This window comes from Protopterus annectens, chromosome 2.part2 (genome assembly GCF_019279795.1).
Source record: "Protopterus annectens isolate FY-2018-M chromosome 2.part2, PAN1.0, whole genome shotgun sequence".
In the NCBI taxonomy this organism is placed as follows: Eukaryota; Metazoa; Chordata; order Ceratodontiformes; family Protopteridae; genus Protopterus; species Protopterus annectens.
The window spans coordinates 943,947,499-943,959,617 of NC_056730.1; the positions used below are offsets into that span (position 1 = coordinate 943,947,499).

Genomic DNA, 12,119 nt, shown 5'->3' on the forward strand with positions numbered 1-12,119 from the left:
CTTTTCATGTTTTGAAAAACAACTGTAAATTGCTCTCAGGGGTCAGTGCCATTAACTTTCTGGCTTCAATAATTGAAGCATACAAGACAAACCAGGAAACAAGCTATCTTTAGCTGGTATAATTTTTTTTTCTGGGAAAATGTAACCAGGAAACAAATAATAGTTTCATCAAAAAATATGCTTTCTGTATGACTAACACAACAAAGGACAATACTTTAAATGGTTGGGGAAAAGTTTCACCAGTTCTAAGTTAACGCATTTTTGCGGTACAGAAATGATGTAGTTATAACTAAACTTTATTTTCAAACCAATGCTTCAGGGTCCACTCAAACAGCTCCATAAGGAATGCACCAGCTATCTCTGAAAAAAATTTAAAATGCTAAAATATATGAAATAGAAACTGAGCCATACTCACTTCAGTGTTGCAAGCCTTTTATACTATGTCTGTTGTGACATTTTAAATAAAAGTACCACATTTCATTAGGAAAAATATCAGTTACTGCTGCTACATGATTATGTTAAGACTGGACATTATGTAGGCAAAGATATCTTGATTTCCTGAAACTGGATGAGCTGGTCGGATGACTAGTTAGTACCGGAGGGGTTTGAAAGCTGTTGCATTACTGAGCACAAGGGGGCAGCCAACTCCCACGGATTTAGTAAACACAGAAGTCTGTTGTCCCCATACCTTTCTGCAGCTGCAATCACTTTGCAGACTGATGCTCTATCGTTTTTATATCCAGTGCTAACTAATGTAAACTGCTGTGCAAAATCCATTCTAGTGTGTAATTAAATATTTAGCACAGTAATCAAGTACAACATATTGTGTGTGTTTAAAGCAACCTCCCAAGCAAATTACACAGATTGCAAGACAAAGTCTAGTAAACATTATTCTCATTTTTTTTGTTGTTTTATTGTTTGTTGGGGAAAGAATAATTTTACATAAGATAAAAATTATACTTTCATATGTACACATATAGAAAAACATGTTTCTCTTCTGTAGCTGTAGTTTATATTACCAAGTTTTATAGTAGCAGTTTTTGTGCACTTATATTTCTAGCTTAGTCATTCTGAAGCATGCACAATGCATGGAAAACAAAGAAAATAATATATATTTTTTTTAATTTAGAAAGTATCATTTCAAAAGCTTAAAGTAAAGTCAAGCTGAATTTTTCTGTCCAGCAGTTCATTTACATAACTGCCCTGAGTTGAAAAATGCTGCATAGCAAATGGTTCTTAGTTTACAAAAAGTAAAATCCCTGTAAAGCTACTCAAAGGTAAATTGATATCAGGCATTTAGCCTTTTGAAGTTACTGAGATGATAGGTTTCTATAGTTTTAACAATGATACTTAAACAGATTTTGTGCAATTCATTACTGACACACCTTGTTGCCAGAATAAGTGAGTAAAGGCGTCGGGTGGCCTTAATCGGTTACAGTACTCGTCTTAAGCACCTTTTTTGAAACAATGAAAAGAAGAATGAATTATTATCATCAGTAAGCAATGGAAAGCAAACTCGCTTGCTTCTCTTACAGGCTGATGTTGTGATAAACGTCCCTACAATTGAGATTATTGTCTTTCTTCATACTAAAAGGGCTGACTTGCAATCACTGATGAAAAAATTCCACCATCTTTTACTTTTTACATCTCATGCCCTGGGACATCGAATGCAAATTCAAATGAAGTTAACTCAGGCATTCATAACAACTGCATTCTACATATAGTATTAATAAAATCACAACCAGATTCTTCATACAATACTTTCAAAAACAAGCCATACCTGCAAAGCATTATATCACGTGTTGATAAATTAAAAAAAGAAAAAAATACTAGAAGAAAAACAGCAAGGAAAAAAAGTTGCAGTAATGAATATACTCTTACTTCTTTTTCATTTACAATGAAGAAATGCCTGAGGAAAATTAAGTAGCTTTGAGTAGCCTTATGTGCTTTAAATTCACTCATAGCAATCAGTAAGCTTGTGCATGCTCCGGCTATTTGTGAAAATGGAAAATATACTGTTTTGGAATGATGCAGCTTAAACACATTTGGCTGTAATGCATCCTTATAATGAGTGTATTTTACATTTATATTACTTTATAACACTTACTTGAATAATACTATTACAAAAAACAAACAGTGACTTGGAGCATATGAAAATGATTCTTTTACAGTAAGTAAAAAAGGATATCACAGTTTTGGTAAAAATGCAGGAGTTTGTGATACAGAAAACAAACCCTTCACATGTTTTCAATGAATGTGATATGCTTGTGTGCTATAGATATTCAGTTATATGGTTTAAAACAATAGACACCATACAACTTATGTTTTTTGTCTGGGAATCCAACAAATCGAACTGTTGCTTCATTTGGGCTGCAACGTCTCCTTGGCCTGGAAATTGGGTAGCGCACACTACCATCTGCCAACCATCCTGCATCACATCGATCATAGCCAAGCAGTTTCCAGGCAGCATACATCTGGCCAACTTTTGCAATCTGGGCTCCATCACTGTGGCAGGCCTGGAGAGCTTCATCGTAAGTCAGCTTATTTGGGTATATTAGATAATAAAATCGACCTACATAAGCAAAAACAAATCTCATTGAGTTGGCAGTCTTAAAGAAAATCTTTGACAACTATAAGAAAAGTATATCACAAAAGCTGTATAAACTTATAAATAGTTTAACGGATTTAAAGTTAAGAAATCCAATGTTTCATAGACTAGGTGGGAATGATGGATATAGCTAGCTAGCCATCTTGGCATGCTCATACAGAAACAAAGAAAAGAGCAAAATAATGAAACATTTCAATAAAATATTCTTAGAAAAATAGTTATGTACATATGAGTACTGTTTAAGTAGTGTTGCAAAAAATGCAAATGTTCCTACTTTCTGTGTAGTAGTCAGTTAAATTGAGTCAATTAGTTCAGTTCTGACATCAAATGTTGACCACTTGTCTTGTGTAGTCTGACCATTCTCTTATTCTTTGAATAATCTGTAGATCAAGTTTCCTGAAATGTTGAATTTTCTGTCTTGAATGTACAAAATTATGATCAGGAGGTAACAAATGGATGTATCTCCAAAATAAGTGTATTATGTAAACAACAATTTCCTCTTCCACACACCTTTCATACCCTCTGGTACATTATATGATCTCCTTATTGGACACCCTTACTGATAAAAAAAGGAAATACTTGTTTTGTCAAATAAAAAATGGGTATTTGCTTTTCTCATTTCTTTAACAAATTTAGAGGAAAGCATCATTTTTGAAACACAGCACAAAAATCTGTACAATTTGAGCAATTATATTTCGGCATCCAAAGCAATTTACTGGGTGATAGTTAAAATCTTGGGTCAATTAAATACACTTGTAGATCTCACTTAGGTACTGGATCATCAAACCACAGTAAAATATGTATTAATCCAACAATGCCTTACATTGTTTCTTACCCAGAGTAGCTGTCATTCAAACAACTTATTTACACACACATACACGCACACACACACACACACACACACACACACACACACACACACACACACACGCTTACATACGCTCACTCACATAATCACAGAGATGCACATATACACACACACACACACACACACACACACACACACACACACACACGCACACATACACCTACAGACAAACATACATACACTCCTAAACGCACATACACAGACACACACACTTCTTAGAAGAAAAGCACATAAATCACATTTTAATTCAGTTTTCCCCTACTCTGGCATTAAAGTTGTTTTACACAAGAGCCTCAAGCTTGTTTTCAGGAAGCATCCCTCAAGAAATGGAGCTTGAGAAAAAGGTGCACTCTTCTGAAAAACTATTCCATTCTGTTTCTGGGCAGAACATCTGTACTGGCATTACCAGTGCCACTCCTGTACTGGACATGCATTTTATAGCAGTGTGAGGCTAATCTCCATTGACAAAGCTTTCCATTCTGCCCTCTTATCATTGGTGGATCTCTGCAGTGTGTTTCGCTCTGACACCTTGGTGGATGTTAACCAAACATCATATGAGATATCTATGTCCTATGCAGGTTCAGGAAATCTGTACAGCACAACAGGAATTTGGGGATGGGTTTATATTATGGTATTGAAAGATAGCTTAATTGAATGGCCGAAACATCGAAACGGCCGCATTTCAAAACTTTTATTGTGGGGGGTTGCACCCCCACACTCCCTGCTAAATATATATTCCAACTCCGAGATCGCACTACAGTGAGGAAAGGGAAATATCCCAATCTTCACTGTACTGCAATCCCACAATTCAAACTTCGAAATGCGGCCATTTCGATGTTTTGGCCATTCGATTACATTATCTTTCGATAACGTAATAGGAACCCTTTGGGGATATGTGAGTGTTATTCTCAAAAGGAATACAGGTGCATTCCTAAATTTTTTGAGCCCAAACTAGGCCCAAGAAATCCTTCTACATGACTGCATTAGAGTCATCCTTGGCTTGAAATTTGCATCTCAAGTATACAATATGGTGTTCTAATCCCTCTGAGGAAATATGGCTAAATGTAGCTTCCATCCCATGATTAGAAGCATCTACCTGTACAATGAGTTCTTTACTGCAGTCAGGACTAGCTAGTCTCTTTGACCTTTTGAAATGACTGCTCACAGGCTGAAGTCCAGGCAATCTTATCTGGTCTATTTTCCTTGATCAGATCTGTAAGTAGGCTGTCTATTCCACTCTAGATGGAAATTAGGTATTTTCTGTACTCTACAGCAGAATAAAATTACACCATAGAAATATATTTTCTTCTGTGTATTACATATTACCATATTACATGGAAGAACAAACACAAATACAATTATTCTGTCACTGCTAGGATATCTTATAAATGTAGTTTGACAGTGCAGTTTTCTGTTACTTGTTTTACAAAACATAAATATAGCTTACAGATATGTTACTGTCTGAATTAAGAAAATAAGCAAAGTACTGGCATCACATTTTAATAGCTTTATTGAATTATCACTTAAAACATAGCCAAATATACATTTATATTAAAGAAAACAAACCGTATTACTGTGTTCCCAGTTACAAACATTATACGTCACATGTATTCTTTTGTATAACTATTATCAATCCAACATTACATAAATGAATCAACTCCTGCTTTCATTTAAACCTTACACCTCCAAAATATTATTCTCCATGCATTGTTCAATTTTTTCTATGTAATTTGCTCCTGCCATTTCTAAAGAGCTTACTTCCAGTATAATAATAATAATAATCAATATGACAAATACAAATAATTTAGACTTTGATTTCCATTTTCTAGTAATTGCTTTTTTTACCAGATTCCAGAATAAGACTTAACAAGATTTTACTATGTCTAGGCAATTCAGATCCTGTATCCCAGAAAAAAATAATAATAATGATAATAATTTCCTTGATTACACCTATTTGCTCACCCAATATTTCTGACAGAGTACTCTGGACAGAATTTTTTAAGTCTGCCAACTTATTACTTTCACAAAACATATGTTCCCAGTTACCTCGTTTCTCCCCATCCCACCTCCAATATTTGTTATCTACCTGAGGAAAAATTATTTGGAGTCTACTTGGGGTATAAAAATACCAATGCAAACACTTCCAAGCAAAAACTTTAAATCTTCTAGCCTTTGCTACCCATTTGGGAGCCATGCATACATTCTCCCATTGTTTCCTTGTGAATCGCTTATCCAAACTCTTTCTCCAATCTTTTCTAACATCCTCTGATTTCCTATAAGTGTAGTGCAATATTCCATATGTTCTACTAATTATCCCTTTATTAACAGGAGCTTTTGGTTCACATTCAACTAAAAGTCTACCAGAGCAGGTCATTCACTTAGCGCTTTCCTATCGCTTTTTCTTTGCTTATACTCTGATATCAGTCACTAATAGGGAAGGTACTCTTTAGATTGCAGTCCAAATGCCTTCTTGGCCTCTTGCCTTCTATTGCATTTCCCTCTCCAGCCATTTGCTCCAGTTCTTTGGTTCAATTGGCAGTTTTCTTCAGTAAACCCCAGCTCCCTCTTGTCTATTCTCTGCAACCCTAATTGCAGTCATCACTATCTGCAAATTCTCCAATCTCCATTCTTGTGTTGGCTTAGCTCTTGGAATACTTTCTGCTAATTTAATAATATAATATTCTGCATGTCTATTGTTATTCTCCTTAAACATCTGCATCCAAAATCCCACTGTCTCCTTTTTTCTTGAATTTCTCCCCTGCTTCACCATCATCCCCTTCCACTTTGAATTATAGCTTTCTGCTTGCATTAAATCAGATAATCCTAAACCATCTTCTTTTATTGGGAGGCTCAGCTTATCTCACTTGGCCCTTGCCCTCTTCCCTACCTAGATAGATTCCCTCAACTATTTATATTATTTTTTCCACAATTTCTTCTCTGGTTGATAAAAATATATCTGACATATATATAAAATTAAGGGGACTAAAACATTTTCACTGTTTGTATCATGCCATCCATGTCCATAAACAAGAGCTTCTAGTTTCTTAGTTTTTGTGTTATCTTTTGTTTAGTTTCTTACCACATATCCTTAGCTGCCATAGCAAAATCATTTTAATCCATATTCCTAAATACTTCATTTATCGTCTCCCTATAAATTTGGGTATTGCTGAACAAATTCATGTGCAGGTGCATAGTTTTCAGCTTTAGCCTTTGTTTTATCTTCAGTCACACATAGACTGCTCAGAGGTGATCTGTGTCTAGCATACAAGTCCATCTCAGACCCAGCCTTGATGGAGCTGCTACATATCCGTAAGACAAACTCCACTCGAACAACCCGTATGCAATGCCTTAACCTAGTCTGTGACATTAATTGAACTTGTTGGTGGGATAGATTTGTGTCCCAAAGACTCCCCCATCTGTGGAATAGACTCCCTCTCCATATCAAGCAGAGTACCTTTCTAATCCTCTTTAAGAGGAACCTGGATGACAGGATGGGAAACAGAAAATGCACCCCTGGGATCCCACCTGTGTCCCATCTGGACAAAGGAAACAGGTGCTGACTTTAAGTGAACATTGGTGAAATTCTTGGCTAGGCTTATAAGGGCCTCTGGGCCAATAGCCTAGTATCATCCTATGAACCTATTAATTTTATATCCCAAAAAAGACTTGAAACTGTCTCAAGATGTTCCACAACACTGAAATGTTCTGGTTTTACCAGGTATAAAATAATATTGTCTGCAAATAAAGCCAACTTTTCTTGATTACTATACCAATTATATCCCTGAATTTCGGAGTCCCTTATTTTCTTTGTTAGTGACTCTAAATATAAATCAAATTACAAAGAGGATGCCCCTGCCTGGTTCCTCTGTTCAGACATAACCTGTCAGACATGAGCCCTTTCACTTTAATGTTTATCTCCAATCCCTCATATATGGGCCTAATTAACCTTATTAATGTATTAGGGAATGCAAATGCTTCCATTGCTCTACTCATAAAATCTTAGCTTACTCTGTCAAGGTTTCTCTGCATCAGAACCCACCAACAACAGCAGTATTTTTTTATATTCTCCTTACCTCTGAGCCATCATTGTTCTATTACTGTTGTCAAATTTTTTGCCTCCCCTCCACAAAACCATACTGATCCATATCTATCAATTTTGGCAACACCTTTGCCATTCTTGTAGCTTTTATAGATATGAACACTTTATAATCATGCTTTAAAATTGAAATGGGCCTATATGAAGCAGGGCCTGATGTGTATTTGCCATCTTTATGTATTATAGCCACCACAGCTTTCTTCCAGGATGTTAGGCTTTACCCTCCTTTTAAAATACCATTAAATAAAACCTTCCAGATGTTTATCACTTTCTACTCTCCTAGCTTACAAACATCCATAGGAATACCATCTATTCCTGGAGACATACCTCCCAACTGTACTGAATTGCTCGGTTTTTACCGAGTTTTGTGGTCCAAATAATGGGGTGCCATGATTCCCGAGTTGCACCCTTTCATTCCCGATTTTTTTTTTAAATGTATTTCTTTCATGCTTTTGGAGCGATGTCATCACATGCGTGATTACGTCAGCTCTGTCAGCCTGTCGGAATTGAGCACAAGGGGCAAGCATGGAAATGACTGCTTTTGCCTAGCTGTTAAGTTTTTGTTTTAATTGTAAGTCTTTGCTTTTGGAGCCAAACAGAACGACTGCTTGCTCGGGTATTTTTGCTTAATTATTTTGCTTTCCTCTATGTGGGACTGCTTCTGAGCCGTTAAGTTTTTGTAGGTTACTTGTGTGTGAACTGAAGCTGCTCTAGGTGAAGCTGAACTGCAATTGCTTTTAAGGATACCTGTGTACTGAGCGACTGCTTGCTCAGGTATTTTTGCTTAACCGCTTTTCTTTTCTGTGTGTGTGACTGCTTCTGAGCTGTTAAGTTTTCATAAGCTGCCTGTGTGTGAACGGAAGCTGTTCGAGGTGGGAACTGAATCTGAGGTTAAGTTTTGAGCCGTTACTTTTTCATTTTATATTGCTTTTTAGTCTCTGGAGCTGAACTGCAATTGCTTTTAAGGATACCTGTGTACTGAGCGATTGCTTGCTCAGGTAATTTTGCTTAACCGCTTTGCTTTCCTGTGTGTGCGACTGCTTCTGAGCCATTAAGTTTTCATAAGCTACCTGTGTGTGAACGGAAGCTGTCCAAGGTGGGAACTGAATCTGAGATTAAGTTTTGAGCTGTTAATTTTTTATTTTATATTGCTTTTTAGTCTTTGGAGCTGAACTGCAATTGCTTTAAGGATATCTGTGTACTGAGCGACTGCGTGCTCAGGTATTTTTACTTAACTACTTTGCTTTCCTGTCTGTGCAACTGCTTCTGAGCTGTTAAGTTTTCATAAGCTACCTGTGTGTGAATGGAAGCTGCTCAAGGTGGAACTGAAGCTGATGTTAAGTTTTGAGCCGTTAATGTGTATGTGACTGCTTTTGAGCCATTACGTTTTCATGCTGAACTGTAACTGTTAAGTTTTTCTTTTGCTTTTAAGTCTTTGGAGCCAAATTGAAACCTGAAGCTGCTTAGACAAGTAGGGAATGTGATATTACTGTAAAGGAGAAAATATTAGCACAGAGAATGCACTGTGGAACTCAGATGAAGAAAGACATTAGTCAGTACAGGAATCAGCTGATATCTCTTTTTGTGGATAAAGATCTGGCTAGAATGTATCTTGGGTACAGCTCTGGGCTTTATGTAGCCTGACAAAGTTTGGGTGCTGGGTAGTTATTACTTCTGGGGTATCATCATGTTTGTCTGGAGTGCTTTTCTGTGTTCATTTGTCAAATAATTGATTGTGGACTTTCCACCTGTTTAATATTTTCTAAATTGATTAAGGGTCTTTTCCATGTGTGATGGTCTACATCACTAGTGTAGTCTGAGAAGTAGTCATAGAAGCAGTCAGCATTATTTGCCTTCTGCCATTTCTATAGTATCTGGTCAGGTCAGCACTTTCTGCCTCTCAACTGTACAGATTTTGCAGAATGTCCAGATTTCTGCCTCATATTTTTCATCTGTTTTTCATAAAATTGTAGTTTTATGGCAAATTAGTGGCAAATCATTAAAGACTGAAGTTAGAAATTGATAACAGACATTTGAGTGTTAGACTTGACACCCTTCAGTAAACTCATGCTAATGCAAAACCTGTTATTATATCAATTGTGTACTTCTTTTGTCTTTGTACCCCCCTGTGATACCTTGCCATACTTCTGTTGTCGTTGTATCCCTCTCTGATACCTTGCTGTACTTCTGGCCAGTTTGAATATCTATCCACTTTGTTTAGGAATTGTGAGCTCCTGGAAGAATCCAAAACTTCAATATAAATACACTACGTAGTGAAGATGAAGGCCATTAAAGAAGATTCATAGGTGATGGCTCTGGTGTATCAGGGAACACTGATATCCAAAATAACTCTTGCCAAAGTGACATACTATTTAATTTCAATATCAGAGTTGGGTGACTACACAAAACATTGAGCAAGGGTTTTTACTTTTTCTCCTGGGTTCACTTCATGTATAGTTTCTAGCAGTGTGGAATATAATATACCTGTGATAACTGCTCCAGGATAGTACGTTAGTGAGGTAATGTAGTAAATCCTGGCAATATCTTACCAGTCCTATGTACAGCGTCAGCTGTGACATATTTTTTAACTAGTGGGGTAAATACCATAATCTTAGTATCAGATTCATTCTGCTTCTGTTTGGTTTCAATAATTTTATACCTACATTATTTTATTCTCCCCATCTCTGTATCTTTTCCATTTATGACCTGATAACACCATCAGTCATCCACCTAGGTTGTACAACTAACTACAAGCTTGCTGCATATTGTAAATACCTTGAAACACGACTGCAACATTACATTGCTTGTCTGCTGAAAACTTATTAATTATAAATGGAAGTAGACTTTTATGATGGAAATGTTCTGAATTGGGTAGTTTTGTCATTATTTGTTCATGTATTGTGTTTCATTGTCTACTGGAAAAATGTTCAAACAATAAAATTTAAAATGCTCTCTAACTTAAGTCTAATAAGTGTGCTGTATTATACAAGGAATATAATTTAATAAAGTCAGGAAGATGTATCAAATAATGCATATACGTTTCTTATTTTGTGGGTTTCAATACTGTTTCAATGAATGTGAGTTTCAAGGGTAGAGAAGTTTCAATGCCAAGTCTATTTTCATTGTGAGACAGTTGTTTAGCAGATATCTATTAGTGTTTGTGCATTGTGCTATAAAATGTAAAAATAAAATCCAAATAATCATTGTAGAAGTAAAACAGTATGCACACATTAGTGTTTATGGTAAATGGGGCAAAATAGCCAGGTAATGAGACATTGGAATGGCTGCAGGGGACTCTGGTGCCATATTTTGGTTGTCTGTTCTTCAGTTTGCATTTGAAAGTTGATATCCCACAATTCCATCGGAGTGGGTGGAGTTACTTAATTATGCATGCAACTTTTATGTTAATCAGCGTACAGATTTGTACCTATTTTTCATTGGCCTTGTCCAGATTTTTGATGTTTCCACGTTGAGAGGTATGCCTGGAGACTTTCCTGCAGATTGATTAAACATCACCACTTACTCAACTGTTGTTTGCTAAGCCTCATTTACCTCTAACGTTGGCATACTTAATTCTTCCATAAGTATTTTCATTTGTGCTATTTACTGATTTCCACACTTACCTGCATTATACAAATTTTCATAAAATTTCTGCAATATCTCTAATTATTCTATAGAACCTCTGGTTATTTTTTCTTGTTATAGGCTCCCAAAGTTTGGCAACCACCCTTTTTAAGTTCTCTTGCTTAAGTCATTTTCCTAAAAGTTTTTGTGCCTGGAGTTATTATCAGAGACAGTTGCTTAACATAAATCTCTTCAAACTCGTGCATATTATCCAAATACTACCTTATTTTTTCTTTATCAGTCTGCAGTTGCATCTCTTCTTCTGTCAGATTCCCCTTACTCTGCAGTACTTTAACCTTTGTCATTCCCTCTAAATAATGTCTGTTATTTCTTAACCATATCTCTTTTTCTTCAATATCTATCTTATTTTTAAACTCCACTTTCATTTTTATACCAATAATTAGCTATAACGTCTGAAGAAATGTCTGTTTTCCCTAATAACTCTTGAATAATTTCCACCACCCATTCCTTTAATTCCTTTCTTTTAACATGTATGAGGGGAAATGCTAGTGTCTTATTTTTACTTCATTACACTGCATTTTATCTTGTTATTGGTGCATGATCTGAAACAGTTATTGGATGTGCACTGAAGCTTTCAATTAAATGCTCATGTTCCTGTGAAATAAACTTTCTGCCTAGTCTATCTTAGTTATTTTACCTTGGGGGAATAATATATAAATTCTGTCAGAGTTCTTATTCCTGAATTCATAACTTCTGTACCATATATTTTCATAAAGTTCTTAAAAAATCTACCATTTTTGTTATATTTTCCATTATAGGTCCTCCAGATGGGTCTCTTTCTGTTTGCTGAAAATGCAGTTTGTCGAGAAACAGAAGGTTGAACCTACTTAAGCGAAAATGCACTATATCAGAAGTGCTTTCCCAGAAAATGAATCACTGAAGCATGTTACAGTGGGGTTAAG

The 12,119-nt window shown here is 35.9% G+C and overlaps 1 protein-coding gene across 4 annotated transcripts in view; it reads right to left on the reverse strand.

The window, feature by feature from the left end:
- Positions 1-878: 878 nt before the first annotated feature.
- Positions 879-12,119, reverse strand: part of HAPLN1 (hyaluronan and proteoglycan link protein 1) — a 661,153-nt gene continuing 649,912 nt past the window's right edge. For 3 of the 4 annotated variants that reach the window (XM_044064261.1, XM_044064264.1, XM_044064265.1), the window contains exon 5: positions 879-2,572. In XM_044064261.1, coding sequence (XP_043920196.1) covers positions 2,283-2,572 — 290 coding nt within the window. In that variant the 3' untranslated portion in view covers positions 879-2,282. The remainder of the gene's footprint in view (positions 2,573-12,119) is intronic. The other variant, XM_044064263.1, reaches the window with a different exon arrangement.